We start from the raw sequence: 26,865 nt of genomic DNA, 5'->3' as shown, positions 1-26,865 counted from the left end.
TAAAAATTGCGCAACAGAATTAGTTTTCCAAATTACATCAAACGTAGTAATACAGATTTTTTTCCTTAATTCTTTTTACAAATCCTTGGCATCTCTAAAGAACATGGGTGGACTCCCTCATCATCTTCAATGGGACTGAAACTGTTTATAGAATTAACATTTCATGTGCAGTGTTGTGGGAAAACTACATTAAGGCTGTACAGAAAAAAGAATAGTTATTTACAGTAGGCACAGACCTTGGACCATGCACAGAGTAAAACAGAGAATTTCATCACATACACACATACCTGCAACAAATCTGCTTCAGATGTACAGTTAAAGAAAAAATTTGCCCTCTTCTATTCTGCTATGAACTGAAATTTAAAACATCAGAAAAATGAGACTTTTAACATCTTCCAGGTACTGTAAAGCAATGTCACAGAGCCACTGTCTCACAGCAAATCAGGGACTTCTAGAGCTGTGAAAAGAAATGCAGAGATTGGAGGAAGAAGTTTGTTACAATCCATTCTTTTTCTCAAACACAATATCCAGATTTGACCTGTGTTACAAGCACTTCTTTGATAGAACTCTCCTCCAAAACACAAGTTGCTATTTCACCCTTGGACTCTAAACCCAATGGCTGGTAAACACAGAATGACTGACTGGGAGCTCCCAAAGTAGCAGGCATGCAACCCTAGCAACCTGTGGGATGAGTGCTGCAATAACAGTATTGGCTTGAAATAAGAGAATGCCTCACTTGTAACAGATGATGCAATCTGCTTATAGATGTAATGGATCAATAGTAATCTTTTAAATGAAGAGTAGATGCCCTTCCATAGTATAGTCACTCTCACAGGGCTTAGAATACTGATTATTGGGCAGATTGTGTGGCCTGTATTATGCAACAGTGCAGACATGGCCACAGCCATCCCTCTGGCCTCAAAATTACTGAGATGCTGGTAACTACACTCAAAAGTATTTGGAAAATGGTGATGCAGAAGAGAGAAAACTGGTACGCGGGAGCAGGCCAAAAGCTTAACAAGCCACTGAAAATCTTCTTTGGTACATTTTGGTCTCACATTTCCATAGGGATTAGGCCTAGGAGACACATACAGATTTGTTTAGAGACTGTTTGTTCTAGGTAAATTGTTTCCAGGATCCAGTCAGAAGCATTTGAAAAACTGTTTCATGAGTTAAGAATAGAAAGTAATCTAAGCAATTACAATAAGGAACATTTTTTCAGGTTCATGTAAAACAGCTCTGGGCACTTCCATCTTCATCTGGCCACTTGCTTCAGGAATTAATCATACCTGGCCTCTCAAATGTAGTCCTGCACCAGGATTTATCACAGCACACAAAAAAAAGTACGACTGTTAATAATGAATTTTGGCATGTGGACAGTAGTTGATTTTACATATTCAGCTGTAATTGCTAAATATTAAGAAGACAATGAGGAAATACAATACATACTTATTATATATAATGCAACACTATTAACATAGGTGTTACTATAAGTAGGCATAACAGAAATACTACACATGAAAAATAAAAACCTTCCTGCAATTTCCAGTCTTCTGGCAAATGAAAAGTATATTTGCTTTTGTTAATTCCTCATACAGCTTTCACCCACACTTTAGTCTCTGCTTATTCACCTTCCATGTACCATAATTTTGAGTCTTTTAAACAACCTTGTTGTATTTTCATCTTCAGAGCTCTCTCAATAATCTAAAGGCCTCAGCAAAATTGCAACTAGGCAAACTCCTTCTCTTCTGTCAATGAACACCTCTGGCTGTGTATTGAAGGTTTAACCTTTTTTGTAAGCTGTTTGTGGTTAGCCTTCATATTCTGATGTCCAAGCTAGAACCACTAAAATCCACCACATCTAAATGACTTAAAATATGTTAAAATCTCACTGTGATCCCTCATCGTATTTAAGCTTTCAAATACTTTTGGACAATTTGACCTAGAGTACTTGTATCCTAACTAACTGCGAATTCTCACAGAAATATGCAAAAATTAATAGGGAAACTTTCATTTAACAGTGCTTCTGTAAAACTTTACCTGAGAATTTACTGTCTATATGTGATCATCTTACATTTCCAGCAAGATCAATATCAGCTGTGGAGGCTAAAACTCTCATATTGGTTTGCAGTATCAGCTGCCACAGAAGCCTCGTCTGTTCAAAATCAGTGAAAAGGCTGCTTTTTAAAGAACACACTTTTGTTAAGAATGTCAGAAAAACTTTCAGGTCAATTAGGTTACAGCAGATTGGAGTCACTGCAAATTCTCTCACAAATGTTTAGCCAAATGGTGAAGCGCTACAGATAATTGCTATTTACAATCCCATAACCAAAGGACAGCCATTGACACTGAAGAGGTAAAACTCCTCCACAAAACAAGGAATTTAGAAAATTAGCAGATTTCCATTAACGGTTACATTTTAATATAAGTTACAAAGATTTATTTCAAAGTGAAAAGTGCAATGTAGAAATTACTGCATGAAGAAACAGTTTCTTTCACATAAAACTCACAGTTTTAACTCACTATCTGATCCAGATTTATTGTTACTGCTGGAGGCTAGATGTAAAATCAGCACAAACTAATATTACCACGTTTAAATATATATCTATCCATGAGCACTTAAAATTCAGATAAGTTTTTTATTAATTTGTCAGATTACTCCAAAGAAAGAAGTCCTTCTGTCCCATCTCTCAGGGTTCTATCAGTGAGCTGGAATAAATTAACCTCTATGTGTCCCTGCTCACAGCAGAGGTGTTGGAACAAGAGGATCTTTACAGTCACTTCAAACCCAGGCCATTCTGTGATAATATACGCTTCTTATAGAATGTATGACACCAAATAACAATGTCTATTCTCAAAAGAGTAAATATCTTAAAGGTAGATGCGCATTTCCTGCCTCTTCAGTGCAATGAACCCTTATGATAAATTAGTAATCAAACTTCTAATGCTTGATTAACGCTTGATTCAAGAGATAAATTTGACAACAAATTCCTCCTGCTACTCTCTTCTGAAGAAGAACTTGAAACATCTAAAAAAAGGTTTTTTAGACAATATATATTATGTTAAAAATGTAAAAGATTTTTCTTCTTTAAGAGCCTTGAATTCTTCTGGTACTGCTTTTGAGGAAAAATGAGCAAAGCCTCAGACTGACCAACTTCTTCAGAAAAATTGTCTTGTACAGGGAATGAAAACGACACCAAACAGTGAGCACAACTGGAAAGGATAAAATCAAGGTGGACTCTTAACTCTAATTAAAAGTCAGGAAAACTCAGAGACTTCAATCACGTCCAAACCTTGAAAAATTCTTGCACATAATATGTAAAATCTTGAATTAATTTTAGCAGAAGTCTCTCCAAAAGCTGCCTGTTTTTTCGCTTGCATTAATAGAGGTACAGTCTAGTATTTTGGCTCCTATAGGTACTTTTCACTGCTGCAAGTAATCCCATAAGCTGAGGTCACTTATTGATTCAAGTAACATTTCACAGAAGAAATCTTGTTTTTCTAAAACAATTATAATGACGATAAAACGGAGCAAAATTATAAATAAAAAATAAATACAAATAAATAAAACATCTAGTATACACACACTTCTCTGTCAGATTTGACTGCAATTTCTGCAAGCTGGTTTAGAAGAGCTAACCTTCTCTTACTCTTCCCCACAGCTGGAGAGTGCTGCATAAGTGCATCTTTCACTCCAGTACCATAAGATTTAAGAATCTACCTTTCAACAGATTGCAAGATTTTAGTCATCAAGGTGTGTGAATAAATGTTCTAAGAAGGAATAGCATCTAAATTGATAATATGTCAGATTATGAAACATTATTAACAGGTGGGGCATTTCAACACAGGTGTTGGTGCTAAGGGAGTCATGGGGAACTGATGCAACACAGCACTGCAGTCCAACATTTCATCATCTGTCCAGTCTGTTGGTGATCAGTGAGTTAAAGTCTGCATCACATGACACGACACTAAACAGGACACAAGACCAATGATCCTACCAGGACACACCTGGGACTCAATGACACTGTAACACGGGTGGTGACAACTGGCTTGAGGCTACTCTGCCTCCACAGCAGACTCCAGAAACAACACCAGCACAGCTGCAAATGCAGGAAGTGTTCTGCTTCAGGCTGGCTCATACCATACCAGGTCTAGTTCACTTGAGGCTTGTTTTCTGAAGTGCTGAACAACTGCAGCTTCTTCTAATTTCAGTTGGTGTGGAGGGTACTCAGCACTTCCGATAACCAGGCATTATGCATGAGCGGACATGGTCTTAAGAAGCAGACGTTCCACAAAGCCAAAAATGCCACCAATTTCACAAACCCTGTGAGCTTTTTCCAGATTCAAATTTGAAGTGTGCAGCTTTATAGAGAGATGTTTAAATACCTCTCATAACTTTGGAACAGGAAAAAGAGAATAGAGAATAATAATGCCACCCTCACGACTGTCAGTCTTGCAGTATTTTAGACATCCAAACAGAATGGGTGGTGCTCGCTTTCTCCATGCTAGCTGGCAGGCAAAGAGGTTTATGACAGCAGGTTCAATAGGACAAATCACTTTAATTTGGATAATTTCACATGAGGTGAATTACTGAAACAATGTCATCTTACTGAAGAAAAGGAAATCAGAAGAGGGAACTGTATTCCTGTCAAGAGAACAGCATGATTCTAAAAGCATTATTGCTTTAGTGGTTTCACAGAAGAGATTAGTTACAGAACATTTGCTTAAAAGGCACAGAAATATAGATTAAATGTAAACACAACTGTCTGAGGTAATGCAATAGCAGCTAGTACTAAACAGCCCATTGGTTAGTTTTCATTAAAGTAGACTATTTTGCACACTGTTTGAGTTAAGAGCCAGGTGTCTCTGTGTGCACATGGCCTTACTGCAGGGCTTAAGAGTGACAGCTTAGCCCTCTGCAAGGGGCAACAAAATACAGAAGGTTTTCTATACTCTGGAACATAAATATTTTATATGCATTAGGGGAGAAATATTAAAACCAAAACTAACTCTTACATAATAAATTCTGTAAGGTTGCACCACTTTTTTGAGTCCACTCTCTTCATCATCTCTTCAAAGGATTTTCCACAGGCAGGCAACTTTTCTAACATGAGAGATTCATTGCAGAGCTCACTCTGTTGACGTGCACCTAGGAAACATCAGATGCACCTTTAATCACAAACACTGAAATAGAAGCACAAGCACATCACTCAAATTTGTTCACACAGTCCAATATGCCATTTACATTATCATAGGCTTAACATTTAATTTTCTAAGCACTTTTAGAAAATAAACAAAACATGTATTTACATAAATATGTTAAAAACACAACTTTGTATAAAAAACTAAAGGTTATCATATATAGTACTGCCTTTTAAATCTAGCATAGAGGAACCTATCTAATCACTTTTCTAATCTTACTTAGCTACTACTCATATTAACTCATTACCATCCATTTGCATTTTTAGTTAAAAGCTAACTGGATCTCCCAATCCCACATTTCAGTGTAGAAAGCACTTTTCAAGCTTACACACATGCATCACATTCAACTACCTATATTACTGTGGAATTACTTTAACATTGGAAATATTTGTATGTCTTACCAGCTAAAGGGTGTGAATTTCCGCAATCAAAGCTTTTTCTTTAGTATAGCCACTAAAGGAATTGTCTAGAGATCAAGTCCTGTGAGGAGCAGCTGGGGGACTTTGGCATTGTTAAGTGTGGAGAAAAGGAGGCTCAGGGGAGACCTGATTGCTCTCTACAACTTCCTGAAAGGAGGCTGTAGCCAGGCAGGGTTTGGTCTCTTCTCCCAAGTAACAAGCACTAGATCAGCTCAAAGTGCCAATGGAGGCTTAAATTAGATATTAGGAAAAATTTCTTCACCAAAAGGGGTGGAACAGGCTACCCAGGGAGGTGGTTGAGCCACCACCCGTGGAGGTATTTAAAGGATGTGTAGATGCAGAACTTAGGGAAAAATTTTAGTGGTGGAGTTGGCAGTGTTGAAGTAACAGCTGGACTCAATGACCATAGAGGTCTTTTCCAACATAAACAATTCTATAATTTTAAGAATAATCTGCAATTATCAAATGCTAAAATTGCAGCATATAGCTACTTGCAAAGAAAGAGTTAACCTTGACTTGAGCAAGCCTGTAACTTTTTCAACCTATAATGGCAACTCCAGTATATTTAACCAGTCAAATGTTTTTCTCACCCAGCACATGCCTGCACTGGAGTACAAAGATAATATTTTAATATTTGTTATAAAATTGAAATTTTGAAAATATTCTCTTCAGACTAATGTGTTTGATTTTGATAAGGCTGAAACATTTTGTTTTGATCAAGCCACTAAATGTCTTGCTTTACCTCTACAGATGCCACATTTTGACCATGTATAAAAAAAAGCATTACCATTGAAAATTATCAGTAAATATATGTATATTGACATCTTTAATACAAATGCCTAAATTAAATTATTCATAATTTTTTTTTCCCTTCACAGCAGATCAAATTCAAGAAATGTGTTTACCTGAACAAAACTGCAACCCTAAAACAAACTGGTATATCAGGGAATCCCCCTGAGAATTCTGGAGGAACAGCTTTTTTTAAGAATACAGCCAAGGAGAACAGACCATTTACTCCTAAAAAAAATTTTACTGAGAACATGTTTACACCAGGGAGAAGAGGTATTTCTTTTGCTTCTATTAGTTACTTGGAAAGCAGGATCCTATCACTGCTGAAAAGAGCTGGTGGTTCTAATTTTGTGTGGTAACAGCCGAACACATCGCCTGAAGCCAACTGAGGTCAAAATCAGGCAGGACTTTGCTTGGTAAGAGGAGAAGTCCTCATGGCCCCATTTGTTACCATCTAGTAAAGAAAACTGCAAACTCTAAGGCAAGATGAGTGGTCTCAAGCTTCACATCACAACCCAGCCATCAGATACTCAGAAGCTTGAGTATCTCCATTAGAAATGAGGCATATGATTGTGAAACAGGTTTGAGTGAACATCATTTCACACAGGAAGGAGCTGGCTCCTTTGGAGCCTGGGCAGGAGCACCTTGCAATTTCACTCCAGGTATCACAGTAGACTCCTTAGTGGTGGTCACTCTCTCCGTGATGCTGTATGACAAATCTCATCTGGCCAAATAAACACCTTGCTTTCACATACTTGCCAAGAGCTGGCCCACAACAGGACAGCCTATGCTGCACCTGAAACCATTAAGTCTACAACTTCCTACAGACTGTACACCTCTCCAGGTGTATGGCTCACTCATTGGGACTAATCCTTGCTCCTTCATCATATCTGTCAGTGCTCTTAAAGCTGCCATGAAGCCTTTATCCATGTTGGCAAAAAGTCAGAACTACAATTACTGTGATAAAAATGGTAAAAATTACCACACAATGGCAGCATAATTTTATCCATGAGAAGTTAACATGATAACATGGCTCCTGCCTACTTAAGTGTTCATGTCGATTCATCGGGCAGCTGCAGCAGTCACCTGTTACACTTTCCACAGACAGACTTGCAGATGAATGCTAAAGCTGTGCAGAATTCAAAACCACATACAAAAATTGCACAGCTCACAACTTAAATCCTGCACTGATGCTTTGACAAACATTACGCAAAGCTGCTTTTTCTGGCAGGGTATTCTAAACAACCAGCTATCATATGATTTATAACCAAATCCAACACAGCACAATTTTTTCTTCCACTACGTCACGTGTGCTGACAATTTACTCCAGCCCCTTCCCAGAAGGATGTTTAAATGGATTTTCCATGCCATTGGTATTTCTGCTTGTCTGTATTTAAAATTTCAATATTTTGCAGGGTCATAGAAAAAAAAACCCTTCATCAGAGTAATTTGAGCCAAATCTGATGACACAAGGGTTTCTGTCTAAATCCATGACCAAAAGAGGTCAAAATCATGGATAATTCTGCAAATTGATCATCACTGTAAGGCTGCACCTTAAAACAAACATGTTTTAAGAACAATTCTGAAAATCTTGTATAAATATATTGAGAATGACCTTTACAAAACACTACAACACTCTCTTGCATAAAGCCAATGGATAAGACCAGTTGTAAAAAAATACATGACAATTGACTTATTGAGATGAGATAGGATGGAAGTGTTTCTCAAAGGTCAACCATTAGCAAAACAGAAACAAAAGCTTGAATTTTTGAGGTAAGACTCACCTGCGAATCCAAGCGTCATTAGACCATTAACTAGGAAGGGAAAAAAAAAAGAGATGACTTAGATACCTCCACACTCTTCTATAAAAGGATTAGTGCAATTAAAGCCAAGTAGAGGATAACTACATTATAATAATGTAGAATTAGAATTAGAATATTCAAAATGCCTATTCAAACGTTAGTTTGTTCTCTTAAAGAATATGTCTGAAAGAAATAATGAACATTTAGAGAACATTATGTTTTTCAATTCCTTTTATCTATTCTTTAAATGGCTCAGTCAGACTTGTTATGGGTCTCTATATACCACTCCTTCCTCTAGTTTCTAATATTAAGGATTAGGGACAGGACAGTTTTTACTTCAAGCTTCTTAAGAAGCTTGGGTGAAAAAGTTGAAGAAGATAACACACACACTCAAAACACAGGTGTACTGCACATTCTAACATGTAGAGAAAAACAAATCCTTTCATTGTTAAGCAAACACAACCATAATTAATTGTGTACTCTTCTCCTTAAAAGCATGTTGATGTGTTTAAGTCTCCAGCTTTTGCACAGTGAAGTCACACATTTTGAAAAACATTACAATCAAAACCTATAAGCTTCTTATGCAGAAGTTAGACTAAAACAGCTATATTGGAGGAGAAAACAAATGGAAACAGACTACACCAACAGAAGAAGCATTCTGATTAGTGATTTTCAGTATATCCAGATGGATTAAATTAACAGAAGCCCACTGTGTTTGCACAGCTCCGGCCACACCCAGGATTTTGGAATAGCTAAGAGGGACATGGCTTCAATTATTTTTGATGTCTCACTGAAAAATAAAATTGCTGACAAATCTTTATAGTGTTAACCACACATCAGAAATTAAATTAATGATTTTAAACAGATGGGTGCCTCCCTGTTTATACAATACATGGCACCCCAGTAAAACAAATCAAGATATACGTAAGCAAAGTATCAGTACCAATCATTAATCTGGACCATGGTCATTTGGATGTGCCAAGCTGTCAGCTGAGTTAACTGAAAATTATTTTGTACATGCATAAGAGAAGAATTTAGATCCTTCTAAGGAACATATTTTTCTTCCAAAAAAGCATTAATCTCTGTCTTAGTTACTAATGAGCCAGAATGTACTGTGAAGAGCAGGAATCCACACATCGGAAAATTGTCATGCATCCACAAACACACAGGGATGAAACTCCATAATACACCCTGATGACTGTATCTCTTTCACAAATAGAACACTTTCTTTCCAGACTATTAACAGATGGACTAATAAATAGATTGATTCCCTGTTTTTCTTGAATCTTGATTTGAAAATGTGCCTTACTGACCGCAGAAGAGTGAAGACCACATTAAAAGTATGTGCTTTACAATGAATCTGAACCCATCCATTCTAGGTAGAGTGTAGGGCGCACAAAGATACCCTAAGTACTCCCCTGGCAGATCACAGACTTGCACCTCCAATTCTTATTCTATCAATTCGTATCACTGTGCTCTAGATCTGCAGTAATCCTCACAAGACCACAGCAATACAAGAGAGGGTTTACAACTAGAATAAACCAGACTGCCCCAAGCATCAGTGAGGAAAGCTGTGAAAACCAAATACTGAATAAAGACTTACAGGTCAGTGCTCACAAATCCTCCTTCCCCCAAGAAAATGTGCTTTTTGCATTTTTTGATCTGGTCATAACAAAGTAACACAGGATGTTTTTCACCTATTCTCAACCAAAAGATTCCAGATACCTTCAGAGAAGGGTAAAATAGCCATTCAGATTACCACACATCACTCCTCTATTTTCTTTGCTCTGAGATACTCAAAAAAGATTTTATCAGGAGACTATGGCCTGCTGGCCTTGATAGTTTGCACAGAAACTTTCCAGCAGCTCTTTTAAGACGGGGCAAGCTCAGCTTTTTTCTTGGAAGACTGATGTCACGACGTCTCTCATTAGAAGATTCACGGAAGGAGCAAAATGCGTCAGTGTTGAAAGGTGTTACCAAGACCCCAAAATGAAACAGTTGGCATACACTCCCACCAAAACTAACACTTAGGAAGATAAAAGGAGGTTCGGTTTAACTGTAGTAGCTGCCTGAAGAAGTGCTTACTTTTCTTCTCCATACGCGGTAGCAGCACGTGTGATCATCCCTAGCATCAGCAGAATCAGATGGGAAGGGAACAACCAGGTTAGAGCCAGAGCAAAAGGTGAAGCAAGTATAATCAAATGAAGGATGAGGAAAAGTAGGTTTGAAAGGCTTTTGGAAAGAACATGAGAAGATAAACAAAGTAGGAGAGAGTAATGGAAAATAAGAAAACTGAGGAAAAAAAACCCCATTTTTTAAAACACAACCTTCTTCAAGACATTGTATATGAAAAATCTCATCCTAGACCTTCACTAGAACCTCTTATTATCTACTCTACTGTCTTTTTACAGCTCTCCTTTTTGTAAAAGGAGAGTAGAGCGCAGATAATAAGAGGTTCTAGTGAAGACCTAGGATGAGATTTTTCTCCTTTTTTGTCATTCTGACACTAAAAAAGGAGTTCAAATGAGATTCATAGCCATACATAAATTCACAACTGGGATATATGAGAGGGTAACTGTCCTGTAATTTTGTCAAGTATATAAGCTTTTTCTGTGAAATGGAAAAGTATTGCTCAATGTTTATTTTTCTTTTATACTGTTACTATTCATTGGTGTTTTTCCCAGAGGCTTAAAAGAAGCACTGAATGTCTGTCTTGCAACTACTTCAATAAATCTGAAGCAGCAAATGAATTGCTATGTGTTCTCCCTACTACACCTTTCTCCAAACATGTTTTAAGAACAATTCTGAAAATCTTGTGTAAATATATGAGTGAAATGTTACCATTTTCCCTTGTCTGGATGTTTCTGCAAGATGCTGTTACTGACAGCATATAGTAAGATATTTTGAGTGGCCCCCATACTTTCTCAGAATAATTCTTATTTTAACAGATAAAACTACTCTATGCACCTTTTAACCAGCAATTACAACAGTGTAATATTGTGCATATTTTTAAAAATTTGTGATGTTTATTCAAAATCTCATTTTTCTCAATCATAATTTTCATAGGCAAAAAAAATGTATAAGGACTTCAAGTCCTTATTATACATTATTATTATTTTTATATTATTATTATTATTATTATTATACATTATTATTATACATTATACCTCATGTCAAGAGCTTACCTCTGTATCTCTAAAGAAAATCCTGCCAATTACCATCATCTAATATTTATCTACATTAGGATAGATCTCAATTGGGAGTTATGTACTAACCAAACAGCTGCCTCCCTGCAGAACTTGAAGTTTCACTGATAGCAGGCACATAACTGTGCAAGAACTGTCCTGACATACAGTTCACAAAAGCAAGTAAAACCAGAGTTTGAGATGGGAATTGGTGCTCTGCAATCATGCACATATGATCTGTTGGAAATATACGCAAGAGATGATTACTCTATTATTAATATTATATATATATATATATATATATATATATATATTTGTCATACTGATAAAATATCAATTTGTCATACTGATAAAATCTCAATACTCACATTTTCTTATAAACCTCAATTGAAATACTGAATAAGCCAATTTCACAGCAGCCTAATGTTTCTCCAGGTGTTTTAATGTTGAATGAAGCTACCTGTTGCACAGGTATACCAAAGATCATGTTAAATTCAACAATCTTTTATGCAAATCCCAAGCCATACCATTACAAGTGCTCTAGCAAGAATGCAGACACTTCAGGGTATCTAATGCAAAAGAAATTACCCACGGAAATTACTTCTCCTGTGCTCTCACACAATGTCAAGAGGCATTCTACTACATTAAAAAAATTGGTTACAATTGGCATAGGTTTTCTTTATTATCTGTCTCCTGGATATTCATCATTTTAAGAGATTCATTTCACTAGGGTATGTCCAAATGAAGAAGGATAAGATGAGCTAACACAAGCATCACATGGTTGCTTTCCAAAGCCTTTTATAAAACTCATCTACTGGGGTCAAGTCAAATATACATGGCCAAAACACAACACACTCTGCAAAGGCTAAGAAATCCTACAACTTGATGGGAAAGCCCAGAGGCCACTATAAAAGTGGAAGGAAAGGAAAAATAATGGTATTGGTACAAAAACTAAACACCTGTCACTCTTTAAATAACTCTCTGCACAATATACAAGGCTCAGAAGGTCATCTTTTGTTCTCAGCTACCAACTGTCCTTCTGACACTTCATAAGAGGAATGGGATGGGGAGAGGGGAACAGGACACAAGAACAACATCACATAGTGTGAAAGCAACCAAGGAAGTGAGGCAACTGAAGTTCACAGAGACAGGCAATGACAGGAACTCAACACAAAGGAAGGATGCCAGGAATAAACAGAAGCTTGCAATAAATATAGCACTTGAAAGCAGTGTTACACTTGCATTCAAAATTGGCCCAGAAAAAAATGTGTCTCAGCGTATGGGGTGGCAAGAGCAAGGTAAATCAGTTGGCAGGGTGCACTGATCTGTCTCTGTGTTCAAGTAGTTTTCTTGAGAGCTAACATAACATGGAACTCAGCTTTGCATGATGCCCAGCTTTGATGCTGAAGCTCTTTTTAATGCTCATTTTATCCCTTTGTGTCAATGGTACGGAAGATGCATATATACCCATAGAAATATAAATACAAAACTAAAAGGGCAGCTCAATCTTACTTTATCACAGTTTGAGGCACTACATTATTGTTTTTAGATTGCGAAGGTAATTTCAGACTGTTAACTATTTTGAACATTACAGTCTTCATCCTGCAGAGCAAGAAAAGCATGAGAGGAAGCAAATGAAGCCTTTTCATCACTAGAAATCAACAGGGAATGCATCAGAGGATATCAACTGTTCCGACTCATGCTGGTACAGAGTTCCCCAGGTTTCCTGTGACTGCAAGGCAATGTGACCATTATTCTGAACTCATGCTTCAACTGAAAATCTTTCAGAGTAGCAATACAAATTAATGTCCTTTACATTGTTTTTTGAAGTTCTTAAATCACTGCTGGCAGTATATTAAGAATGAGGCACAATTTCTGAACAGTCTGTCTACTTCTAGAAGTGTTGGATGGGTTTTCTACTTTGAAACTGGTATGGTCTATTTAAATAAATATATAACCAGTATTTTAATAAAATATTTTTTCTTTATTAATAACTAATAATTTATCAAATAAATAATTAAATTAAACATACCAGTTCAACAACTAACTTGTGAAGGGATTTCTCAGTGTACACTAAGATCTGTATTGTGCTGGAAATTGCATGACTCAACCTGAAACGTAACAATGTTTTCTTCAAGCCTTTTCTGTCCCATTACGTTTTTAATGAAACAGTATGTAACTGAAATGTAAAATACTTTTTTTATAGCCACTGACTTTCAGACAGTGAACACACTAAATACTCCAAGAGCAGAAGCAATTGCTTGAAGTAAACTTCTTTCACACTTTTACAAAAGCAGAATACACAAATGTGATCCTTGACTCGAGATCCATCTTTCCAGGAAGCAAAACTGAGAAAGGGTAAGAGGAGTACATTTGTTTTTAGACTAAAAAGAAATCTGTGGCATTAGAAACAGTTTAAAGATGACATCTAGCAAAAAGCAAAGCTTCATCAGCCAGTCCTGGGGGTGATTGTCCCACTCTGTACTGCTGTGGCCTCACCTCAAGTCCTTTGTGAAGCTTTGGGCACCACAACATAAAAAATACATAAGCTATTAGAAAGCATCCAAAGGAGGACTGAAAAGATCACAGAATCAGCTAGATTGGAAAAGATCTCAGAGATTATTGAGTCCAACATATGACCTCATCAACTACACCAGAATAGTAAGTGCCACATCCAATCTTTCCCTAAACTTTTTCAGGGACAGTGACACAGCCTGAGCAGCCCATTCCAATATCAAATCACGCTTTCTGTGAAAAAATTCTTCCTAACATCCAGAAATTCTAATCTAAACCTCCCTGGCACAGCTGAAGACTGTGTCCTCTCGTCCGGTCACTGGTTGCCTGGGAGAAGAGACCAACCCCCTCTGGCTACACCCTCCTTTCAGGCAGTTGTAGAGAGTGATAAGGTCTCCCCTGAGCCTCTCTTTCTCCAGGCTAAACACTCCAGCTCCTTCAGCTATTCCTCACAGGAGTCCTCTATACCCTTCATGAGCTCCACTGCCGTTCCCTGGATTCATTCTAGCACTTCAATGTCATTCTTGAAGTGAGAGGCCCAAAACTCACACAGGACTCAAAGTGTGGTTGAATACAAGGGAGAATCAATTCCCTGCTCCTGCTGGCCACACTACTTCCAATATAGACCAGGATTCCATTGGCCTTCTCAGCCATCCTGGCTCATGTCCAGCTGCTGACCGGTATCCCCAGGTCCTTTTCCACCAGACACGCTTGCAACCACTCTGCCCCACCCTGCAGCGCTGCATGAGATTGTTGTGGCCAAAGTGTAGGACCTGGCACTTGGCCTTGTTGAACCTCAGACCTATTGATCCAGCCTGTCCAGATCCCTCTGCAGAGCCTTTCTATTAGCAGATTGACATTTGCATCCAGCTCGGGGTCATCCATAAATTCACTAAATGTAGAGTTAATCCCCTCATCCAGATCATCAGTAAAGATATTAAACTGGGTGCAACACTGATCCCTGGGGAGTCCCACCAGAGCCAGACACCAACTGGCTGCAACACCGTTCACCACATCTCTCTTGGCCCAGTCATCCAGCCAGTTCTTAACCCAGCAAAGACTGCACCTGTCCAAGCTGTGGGCTGCCAGGTTCTCCAGGAGCATGCTATAGGAGTCACTGTCAAAGGCTTTGCTGAAGTCCAGATGGTGAGAGGGGCAAGCCATACAAGGAGCTGCTTAGGTCACTTAGCTTGGTCAGCATGGAGGAGACTGAGGAGAGACCCCATGGTGGTCTACAACTTCCTCATGAGTGGAAGCAAAGGCCTGGCATTGATCTCTTTTCTGAGGTGCCCAGTGATAGGACCTGAGGGAATGGCCTGAAGCTGTGTTAGGGAAGGTTTAGGTCGATTATTAGGAAAAGGTTCTTTACCTAGAGGATGCGCACTGAAACAGGCTCCTCCAGGAAGTGGTCACAGCACCAAGCCTAAAGGAGCTCAAAAAGCATTTGGACAGTACCTTCAGGTACATGGTGTGATTCTTGGGGCTGTCTTGTGCAAGGCCAGGAGTTGGGCTTCAATGATTCTTGTGAGTCCCTTCCAACTCAGGTTATTCTATGATATAGGGTGGAAGGAAGAGAGCTCCACATGATTACACACATCAGGAGGCGCCTACAGCCAGCAGAAGCAAGCACAGCATTCCTAACAAACCCAAATCCACTGAATTAACTTCTGTGTGTGTCACCTAGGACATAAGGCAAAGACTGTTATTCACCATGTATCTATGGGCCTGCCAAAGGCTTTGTGCTCCTGGTTTCATCTAACCTCTGCTGGCAAGACCTGGTCTTCTAAGTCTCAGCACACAGTAGTTGCCACGTAAGTGTGTAACATCTAGACAAATGAGACTGCATCTCTTCACGATTTATAACTACAGGTAAATACACTTCTCACAAAAGGAAGTGGAAAATCTTTTTTTCACCCCCTAAACATCTCTACTTCAGGTTAACTACAGCCTTGTGAGGTAGTGAGGTCTCCATTTTACATGAACTGTGGAAATAATGACAGAACTAGTAAGAAGTCTGTCTAAGGTCACAAGCAGAAACCAGTATCAGTCATAACTACAGTGTGAGCCAGCAGCAGTCTGGTGTCAGTACCCATTTCACCACTCAGAAAATGTGACCAAAGCAACTGAAGGACGTCATCTCTCTGTGACAGCCCCTGAAGCTGGCCATCTGCATCCAGGAACACAGCTTGACACTGTATCACGTGATCACCTGGGTGCACATATTTGATATATCTAATGGCTGCTTGTTATTGCAATCCAGATGCCTATCATTAGTCAAAAAGGCAGGAAAACACAGAAGAAAATGTGATGTGATGTAAGGTTTCCCCATAATAAGGAAAAAAAAGCACAATATAGACTTTATTCCATACCTAACCACCTGTGAAAGAGTGTGAAACACCAGTCCCTCAAGGCCAATAGAGACTTCAGTTTGCTCCAGTGAGGTAGCCTGAAAGAGAAGTCCACCTTATTTTTTTTTTAATAACTTTGGGAAGAAAGTTATTTAAAGAAAGAAGCAACCCTTTTTTTTTTTTTTAATAACTTTGGGAAGGGGAAATGACCCATGAAGATTTCACAGACAAGGGTCACTGCACACTCCCTCCTGAGGAAGTGTTTAAAACCATGGGATACTTGAAGACATTTAAAGTTCCTTCTTCCCTTGACAGGCAGAATATTTAAATCAAGATACTACAATCATAGAAGGCCTGGGAAAATTATTTTTTCCTTTTCTGACCAGATGACAAAAATTCCCACCCTGCACATCCCCCTTCTCTTGATGCTGCATGTACACCTCTCACAGATTCCTAATGCTGTTACATGTTACCATGTTGAGGCATTACATCCAACATGATTCCAGTGAAGTCATGTTTTCTTTCAATTCTATGTCAACTATGAAAAATTAAGTTGGCCTAACCATCCAAATGTGGGATATTTCTCTTCAGAAGTCTAGATTGACTACCAGGGTTCCAGAGCCCTGGATACTCACCTACGTGATCACAGAACCTTTTAAATTACATGCTGCCATGAAGAACTCATAAGAACAATGAAACACTTACAAAACTTCTGACCTTCACATGTCTACTTATACTGCTTTACATGTACCTGATCATAGTAGGTGTGAGTGGCTTTTCACAACAAAACCCTTGCTCCAAGGAATAAACACTGAAAACAGATCCTTGCATGGCAGCATGATCCCTCTATATCGTAATTTTTCATAGGTGTATACAGGTATAGGGGAAACTGCAAAGCAGTGGATTCTGGCATAGAAGATTACTTAGGCCAATCTACTGGAGTAAATCATTCCACTAGATGCCTATCAAGCCACTCTATTACAGACCACCTCCTCAGCTGGACAGGAGGAGACAAAATATAATTAAACACTATTGGGTCAAGGACAGGAAGGAATCATTTAACAGCTACCATCATGGGCAAGAGACCCAACAGGGTAAAATAAATTTAATTTATTGCCAATTAAAATCAGAGTATGTTAATGAGAAATAAAAATCAATTCTTGAAATACCTTCCCCCCACCTCTCTCTTTTTCCCAAGCATAATTTCACTTCTAATTTCTCTACCTCCTCCTCCTCCTGGAGCAGTGCAGGGGGATGGGGAATGCGGGCAGCAACCAGTTCATCACGCATTGTCTCTGTCACTCCTCCCTCCTCAGAACGACTCCTCATACTCTTTCCCTTCTCCAGTGCTGTATCCCTTCCACAGGAGACAATCCTCCACAAACTTCTCCAACATGAGTCATCCCAACAGGCTGCAGTTCTTCATGAACTGCTCCAGCGTGGGTCCTTCTTCTGGGTCTCAGGTCCTGCCAGGAGCCTGCAAACTTCCCACAAGGCCACAGCCTCCTTTGGGAATGGGCCCCTCCAGGGGTTGTAGGTGGATCTCTGCTACCGTGAGATCCTCCAGTGGCTGCAGGGGCACAGCTGCCTGACCCTGGTATTCAGCACAGGCTGCAGGGGAACTTCAGCCCTGGCTCCTGCAATACCTCCTCCCCCTCCTTTTGCACTCTCCAGAGTTGCTTCTCTCACATGTTCTCACTCCATGCTTCTATCTGCTCTCCTGCAGCAGTTTTTTTCCCCATCATAAATATGCAATGTCAGAAGTGTTCCCACTGCCACTGATGGGCTCGGCCTTGGCCAACAGCAGATTCAACTAAACAATATTGGTTATTCTCTGTATTCACCTATAGATCAGGGTTTGCTTAGCTCCGACATGATCAGCCCGTGAAACAGTTTACCTAAATCTGCCTAGCTTCACAGCCTTAGAGATGTTCTAAGGTTGCGATTTTCTGTGGCTTTGCTCCCATATGACAAATTTTTTCACCTAAAGCCTGAGGGAAATCCTAAGGATTTTGAAATCATGCAAGAAATAACTAAAAAGGAGAATACATGAGTACTCCCTTCCCTCTAGTTTTGCAAAAGTGTCAACAATACTTTCACTCATGAAGTTACAAAGAGCTTAATTTATTTATACAGCTGTGGAGTGGTACACTGTGACACCAGAAGGAATCCCTCACATCTTCCAGATCTCCTGTAGAACAAGGTGAAGAAGGTCTTACAACAATTTATAGACTAAGCCTAGAACATCTACTTCAAGGCAGATACTCTTCATAAAGATTTCTAGTGTACATTTCATGACTGCAAGAATCCCCCATTTCCTGCAAGAGGTGTTTATTTTACATTGTTCCTACCAACACTTTTTAGTGCTTTGATAAGTTTTTGTTTTCTGAATCACTGCATGATAAAGTATGAAGTAGTGGGAGGAAAATAAAACCTAAATATTGCACAGGCATATCTGGCACAGAACAGCGTGAGCCATATAGCAACAAGCATCCTTATGGTCTTGCCGTACACATTCCACCCATTTTGTACTGCTCCATCAGGAAGGTAAGACAAAGAGGAGTTAGAACCCACCTTAACTAAAACTCACTGAAAATAAGAAGTCTAAGATATCACATTACTTCACAGAGAGAGATTCCTCTCCCAATTTTTAAAAATATTTAAATCCAAGAAAAAAGCACTAACATTTCTTTCCAAAAAATCTTGAAGTACAGAAAGAAAACAAGTATTTTGAGAAGCTTAATTTTTTTTACTTTGCAATGCTCAGACTTTTTTGCTGTTTCTGGTTTACACTGGAGCCAGTTAAATAGAAACTGTACCAATGGCTATTCCAGCAATATTTTCTCTACTTCATTGTGCATCACTAAGTGTTTCATGGTAAAAAATTCCCACCCCAAACATAGCCCTGCAATTATGTTCAGCAGCCACATTTACTAATGGCAAAGGTCACCATTCCTGAATGCAAATTTACCTAGGTCCACTGTCAAAAGTAAGAGATTTACATTATTTTTTAACACGATACAGTAAGTTCTGACTTCGCGTGAAATACAGACATAGCTTATAATAAAACTAAATATTGATGTGCTAGCTAAAAATAAAAGAGGAATAGAGGCAATTTCACACATACTGAATGACAATTGACAACCCCATGGAAATAAAGGCTTTGAGCATCTTTTCACTGAAAAAGAAAAATTCATTTTTCCTGTTTCTCTTGAAAACATAAGCTTAATGCTTTATCAGTGTTAGTTTACACTACACAGTGTATCAGTGTTAGTTTACAATACACATGGCTAAACACATTTAAAGAAACCTCTTCTAATATTAAATTGGACTAGTTATGTTCTTGGTACATGGAGATCGTTGAGGAGTAAAGCTGGAACAGCTCATGAACTCAAGAGATGCGGAGAGACAGCATTACACTTGCAGTCGCTTGCCGAAAACAAGCATAAACAGAAAATCTGTTCCAAGCGCCCTGTGGCTACCAGACAGCAAAACCCTGACATGAAGGCTGAGATCCCCTTCAAGCAAAGGCCACCTCCACCCCACAGCTGCAGAATGTGTGTCTGGGTAGCCCAGAGACAGCTCCTCAGACAACACCGACCGCAAGCGGCCGCATCAGGTGAACAGCCAGTCACAGAGCGTGAGCAAGAGGGAAGATGACAGATCAAAACTGAAGTCCAAATGCTGAAGTCTCAGAAGAAACCTGAGCTTTGTGTCCTAATGATGACCACTTGAATGAGTTCTATAAGGCTCCATTTCCTGTTCCAGTATCGCTCCATCTCTTCACAACATTTCACAGCTGTGAAATTGGCCCCCTTTCTGCTGAAGGCAGGAGGGCCAACCAAAAAAAGGCTGCACACCCTGTCAAACCTCAAACTATGTCTTTTGACACAATAACAACAATGAAATAATATTTTACAACTATTAGAGTCTCTAGGATGAATCTCTCTGGACACAAAAGGATGCAAAAGTGATCTGTCACTTGTGACATTTGGAAACAAAATTATTTCACACAGTAAGTGACAGTCATTACAGGACAATGTTAATTACACTACTTATTCTGACACAGACCACAGATAATGCTCTGCAAAATAAAGGCAAATTAGTCACATTCATTAGAGTGTGAAAATCTTAAGACAGATGCTTTAATGTAGGGCCCAGTGCTTCAGCACAGTCCTTTGCTCACCCAGCTTAACCTGGTTAGATGCAAACAAGATGTGCTTTCATCAGCCTGGTGCTCTGCTATTGTCTCAGCAGCACCTACCACATCTTCCTCTTCAGGTGAGAGTCCCTCTGGCTCAGATCATAGGGGAACAAGTGACACCCCATCTGCAGAAGGCCATCAATCTGTCTCCATACAGGCAAAATTCTGTTTTCCTGGAGACAAACTGAGGCCAAGGGCTGTTATGCAGGCATGCCACTCATCCAAGACAATATGGTAGATCATGTTAAGCTGCTTTGAAGAGAACAAGGAATCCTCTCCACCCTTCAAACCATTTCTAATAGTGCCACTGCATTTTCTTTTGAGGTTTTTAGCAAGGAAAAAAGCTGTCTCCTCTTTTCAGACTGGTTTCAAGGAAGCCAACATATGATGGGAGATTAAGACTAAAAACTTCTGAAAGGGCACCTTTCTCCTATTCCACTTTGCTACTCCTTTCTTTCCTACTACTTGCACATTTTCACAAAAGAGTCCTTCAAGAAGCTTTCAGGTTGCTCTACATATATATTCACATTAAAATAATGTGATTTTTTTTCCATTTACATTTTCCAGTTTATTTCAATGAAAGCCTAGCTGTGAAGAGATTCTTATTTCAGAAAAAATACAGGCTGTTTCCATAAAACACAAAATAATACACTTCTAAATTTCTGTTCCGAAATAAAATGGTTCATGTAACAGCTTTCACTAAACTAAAAGGGTGTGAATTAAAACAGGCTTCATTATACTTGTGAAAATTAATCTCTCTGAGCCCCAAATGAAAACAGAGTTTGCTTTCTTCAAGCGTCTCTCAAGTAGTAATTTCAATAGCCAAGACACAGATGGTAGCAAATGGTGTTCTGTAAGAGACCGCTCATTCCATTTTTTTCCTTGGTAAGGCAAACTGGAAACTGATTCATCTGCAACTCAAGCAACGAATCATCTCAGTGACCAGTAGACAGGTGGGAGAAACTGAAACACAAATGGTACAAAAAACTACCGGCGGTGCAATGTTTAAACACAACTCAACTGGCAAAACCTCCCATAGCTCCCCTTGAGCTCAGCTCGAGACCCTTTCCTTCAAATCGTGCACTTTGTGTGTATCTGCACCTAGAGCAGCACCTGCCTATCTCAGTGTAGAAGTCAGTCTCCACTACATAGTCTCTTGAGATTTGCTTCATAGGCAAAACAAACCTACAGGCAGAGTCCTGTGACACCAAAGGTATTTAAAACCTCAATGAGGATGTAGATAGCAAGATCTTACTAATTTAGGAGCAAGAGTTTACATTAGCTAAACGGTCTCCAGGATTGGATCTCATTGCAGAAAATCAGGGTTTAAAAGCCTGGAGTTACCTTAAAAATGGAGTGCCATTCCTCCTGAGGCCTGGGACCAAGCTGGAGCTGGAGAGAGCATTCAGTGCTCTGTGCTACCACCTGCAGTCCGTTTGACATTACAGGGACAGTCCTGCCATTCACCCTCTCAAGGGAACTGGTGTGAACCTGTCCCTTGTTGCACACGTAGATCTTAGGAAAGAATCAACACCTTCCCAAATACAAGAATTAGGAGACACAAACAGAGTGAAGGGTGGTGAGAGGAATGCCTGGATCCAACAGCAAATCGGAACACAGGCTGTATTTACACCAGACTCTTTGCTTTCAGGATGGATGTTGGTGGGGTCTGCTGCCTGTCTTCCTGCTTGCCTTGTGTGGACAATCGCATCTTTAGAATATGAAGCATCATTTTGGTAGAGAAGTGTTTTAGTTAGAACTCTGTGGTTGGTCTCAGAATAAGATGTTCCGTTTTGCAAAGGTTTATTTGTTTTACCCACACACACTTGCCTCGGTCTATTAAATTCAGAACTCCTACGACGGTATTCCCTTTCTTTGTTCCACCCTTTGCAGCTGCAGAACAGCATGATATTCATAAGAAAATAATGGGGAAAAAAAACCTTTGATTTTGTTTTCAAACTTTAACCTGCTAAAATTGTTTCCTGTTGGATATTTTTTTTCTATCATTGGAATCCAAACTCTTCAGGACTTACATATGCCATGTTTCACACAAGGGGAGCTCAGGACCTTAGAGAATTTGGACTTTTATACACAGTTTTTTCATTATTGTTTGCAGATGAGGTATAGTCTTTAAAACAGAAAGTAAAAATGTAATTGGGACGAGGCTGTTTCCAACTGTTCAGCTGCTCACCTGTGACCAAAGCACTAAGCTTGGCTAGCCTCTGTGCAAACAGCGTTATGAAATGCAAAAACCTACTATCTTTGAAATCTGCATACAAGAACTGCTCCAGATAAGGGTCACACCATCTCTCTTGATGTACGTTTATACAAATATATTGAGAAAGATTACTCTAGAATTTAAAAAATACCCAGCTTTACTCTGGTAGCATCTTTTAACTCAAATACTGTGACAGCAGCTCTCTGGCCTCAGAGAGCAACAGACTTCCTCAGGCATTTTCCTGGGGAAGGCTGTGAGAAGACCAGAGGAAAGAATGAGAAACAATTCGTACCTCCACGTGCTGCACCTGTTGTGTGGAATGTGTTATGGAGATTGTTTACCAAAGGCCGATTTCTTAATCAGCCACTGGTGATGGTGTTTGGATGGATAGACCAAGTAGGTCAGAGCTGTATCAGACTGTCTGCAAGGGTTACGAGTTTCTTAATAAGTACAGTATAGTATAAGATGATATGGCATGATATCGTAGAATAAAGTGATTGATCAGCCTTCCCAAATCATGGAGTCAATGCTAATTATTACCCGACTGGAGGCCTGCGGCAACAAAATACAAGTAGTACTACTGAAATGCAGGTTTTACATAAAGAATGAAGGAGAAACATTTGGGCAGGGATTCCAAAACCATGACCTGTGTAAAAAAACCACTTTGCTAAAAGTCCTGGTCAAGCCCTTACGTTTCTTCTTACCTAGTTTCCATACGTAGAAGTATAGTTAAGAGAATTTGGTATGATGGTAAATACAACACTATTTCTTAGATTATTTCTTAAGTCAGTAGGTGTCTTCAAAGTATCTACAGCTCTGCTAGGCAAATCAGAGATTTCACCTGACAGATGGTGTTTCCAGCTCTGCCCCATTCTGGATGCTATTGCACTTCACAGAACTGATGGCATGCCTGTGTACCAAGTACCTCAGCTGATGCATTGTTTCCCCTCCACACTCAGCAAATCCAACTTCTCCTACAATCACTGCATTTTTGCCATCCTCACTAAGGATGGACAACACCACAAGTAGTTATGCATAGAGATAATGTGTCAAGAATCCTAGGCAGAAAGATCCAGAAAGTAGTCACCTGAGGTTACAGAACAGTCCCACACCCCACCCAGACAGGCTTCCCACTGCCTTCAGTGAGCTCAACACTGAGAAATGGTAGTTTCACCTAAATGGCAGAGGTCACAGCTCTCCCCTTCATCAAAAGAAGTGTGAATTATGAATGATCATTCAATTAAAGTAAAAATTCTTCCAAAATAACTAGTTTTAAAACTGTATTTGTATTCCCAAAAAAGAAATTTAGTTTTCTACCACGTTATGCTTTTCTTATTAAAAACCCTTAATTTCACATCCTAGAACTCTTAAGGTTTTTCCACTAGGAAATCAATCTCATTTCATTAGTCCTTGATTATATCTACCCTTCCAATTCCAAGCAAAAGTAATGTATTATCAGTTTACAGATATTCTTAAAATCTTTTGTGTGTGTGTTATTCTATTAAGAATGGAACTAGCACAGTTAAAAATATCTAGCACAATTGATTTATCTGTGCCTCTCTGGTGAAAAATGTCTGTCTGTAGCTTCCTGAGCCACAGGGACACTGTCCTTCACTCTAGTAAATCTCTGAAAATATATCTCCAGTGGGGAATTCTTCTTTGCAAAAAACACCATAACATCAAAAAGTCTCCCCATACAAAAAGATTATTGCCTAGTTCCCTACGTTCAAGATTGCATACATCTTTCACATATCAAGACAAGTGCTGGCCATCTCTTTATTCCTTTTCAGCTGAGGAGTAACAGAAATCTGAGCAACTAAGGTAAGATTTTAGAAGTCCTCAAGCCACAGAGAATCAGAAACTTGTGCATGTGACATGCCATTCTTTCAACAGACCAGCTAAGGGTGATGCTACTGAACACTGTCAATACTGTCTATTTGTTTGTGGGTTTTTCCATAGAAATACATGCAGTGTTTACCAGTTTTGTACTTTGGAAAGGGTCTAAAATAGCAAACAAAGTCCTGAAGTCCTCAAATACATCTTCTAAAGGTACCAGGCCTGAATTTTTGTCCCTTAAGTGTGACTCACAGGGAATCAACTGTATCTCTCAGTTTAGTGTTGAGTGAAGATGATCAGAGCCGACTTCTGGCAACTTTAGATGACTGCAAGACATTAAATCTGAGAGCCCCAAAACAATCTACCTGACAAGGAGCAATAAAATAGTTTTTCTAGCAGCCGAGGCACTCTAAGAGTGTCTGAAGGATACCTGCACTTGATAACTTGATAACTACGTGCTTGGAACTCAACCACTCTAACAGAACGAGTCCTTCAGTCTTGCAGGAAAAAACCTTCCCCAACAGCCAAACACACCTCCCCAAAACCCGAGTGGGATCCAAGACGGAAAGCCTGACTAAGGCGAGAAGTTTTCCCTGGGGCTTAGACGCCCTGTTCGAGGACTCCCCTCGGCGACGTCGGCGCGATGCTGAAGGGGACCGGCGGCCCCGAGGCAGCGCCCGGCCCCGCTGCGCGTCCGGAATGCTCCCACTGCGAAGCCGCCGCTGTGCTCGGAACGGAGAGCCCCGGAGGGAAAGCGATCCCCGCTGCGTCCCAACACGCCGGCAAAGGGACGCCCGGAGACCCCCTCCCAAAGCGATGCTCAAGCCACAGCGGGGGCGCTCCTTCCCCGAACTTCAGCCCCACGCCCCGGCTTGAAGCACTGCCCTCGGGGCCCGCGCACATGCGAGGATGCCCAGCCGGTCCCGCTGCAGCAGTCCCGGGGCGGTAGCGGCGAGCCGCACCGCACGCTGCCGGGACGTCCCCGGCCGGCCCCGCCAGCCACTTACCCCAGAGCAGCAGGACGGGGAGGTGCCGCCGGCGGCTGCCCTGCGCCTCCATCCCGGCGCGGGCGGCAGCGGCGGCGAGCGACCGGGGGGAACGGAGCCCGCATGGAGCGGCCGGTCCGCAGCCGCACAGGGCCCGAACCCGCCTCAGCCCGCCCGCCGGGGAGGTTCCTCCTCATGCCTCGGCGTCCAGCCCCGGGCGGCGGCGGCAGCGGGGGCGGGCGCGCAGGGGAGCGGCTCCCCCGCCCCCGGGAGCTCCCAGCGGCGGCGGGGCGGGCTCGGCGGCCGGGCCGAGCGGGGCCGGGCACGGGTGAGCGTGGGCTGCGTGTGGCCACGGGAGCGCGGCCGTGCCTCCTGCTCCCCCAACAGCCGCGGCAGGAGCGGTGCCGCTGCCGACCCATCGGTCTGTGTGGCTGCCTGGGGAAAGGTACCTACCCTGCACGGGGAAGGTTCTGGTCCTAAGTGTCCGAGGGAGTCAGGAACTCTTCACCTCTTGCCTGGGAGCCAGAGCAGCTTTTCTCCTCTTATCACAACATCCTGGCGGTGAGGGTGAAGGCATGAGGAGCTGGAGGGCCGCCTGTGTTAGTCCACCTGCAGCCCTTGCATGGCACCGACGTGTTGGTGTGCTCAATATTTACAGCTGAACATGGCAGTGAGGTGGCCTGACCCCGCACAGACCCAGAGCAGCCTGGAGCTCTAAGATGCTAAGTGTATTTTTATGTTGAATTTCGTCTTTGTCTGTCTCTTTTCAGAGATGGTACAGCTCCTGATTTTCATCAATATTTAAAGGCTGTGTTCCTGGAGCTCTCTCTCTAGGAAATTAGCATCTCCATCATGAAACGCCAGACTGGGAAGCTGCTAAAGGCAACTTTTCTTACCTAAAAATAGTAGTATTGCTCAGTAACAAAAACCCAGACTGCTCCTCTGGGTACATGGACACTCCACCTCAATAATGGCCTTTTAGTAGAACATTAAATCGCTGCCATTATTAAAGGCCAAATGTACCATACAATTTCAAATTTCAAAAGATATTTTCAAGCCACACACAAGAACGAAGGGTACTTTTATGTATCAGTCAGGTTGTTCACTTTGTGTGCTTGCCTAGCACAGTGCTCCAAACACTTTTGGAGAGTGGGACCCCAACACAGGAGCAGAATTATGCAACATGTGCCTTTGTAACCACTGTTTGAAGTACACAACCTTTGTCTGATTTATGCTGAAGGAAATTGAAAACTTTGGAAACCACAGAGAAGGCTGGGAATCCAATGTTGAAACAACTCTGCAGATATTTATGTGTGTCATTTAGAATGAACCTCCTATCACTTGTGCACCACTTCTTCCACT

General features: G+C 40.6%; 1 protein-coding gene across 2 annotated transcripts in view; it reads right to left on the bottom strand.

Moving 5' to 3' along the window:
* RAMP3 (receptor activity modifying protein 3) overlaps window positions 1–26,124 on the bottom strand; it is a 42,193-nt gene extending 16,069 nt beyond the window's left edge. The window contains exons 1-3 of one of the 2 annotated variants that reach the window (XM_054273772.1): window positions 25,957–26,124; window positions 8,195–8,224; window positions 5,017–5,149 (exon numbers count right to left, since the gene is read on the bottom strand). In XM_054273772.1, coding sequence (XP_054129747.1) covers window positions 5,017–5,149; window positions 8,195–8,213 — 152 coding nt within the window. In that variant the 5' untranslated portion in view covers window positions 8,214–8,224; window positions 25,957–26,124. Of the gene's footprint in view, window positions 1–5,016; window positions 5,150–8,194; window positions 8,225–25,524; window positions 25,630–25,956 lie in introns of those variants that run through there. The other variant, XM_054273771.1, reaches the window with a different exon arrangement.
* Window positions 26,125–26,865: the final 741 nt, after the last annotated feature.

Source organism: Melozone crissalis, unplaced genomic scaffold (genome assembly GCF_028551555.1).
Source record: "Melozone crissalis strain CALT ecotype California unplaced genomic scaffold, PUWL_Pcris_2 ptg000016l_1, whole genome shotgun sequence".
NCBI lineage: Eukaryota > Metazoa > Chordata > Aves > Passeriformes > Passerellidae > Melozone > Melozone crissalis.
Note: the sequence above shows the minus strand (reverse complement) of the source record. Positions and strands in the feature narration are given on the sequence as shown.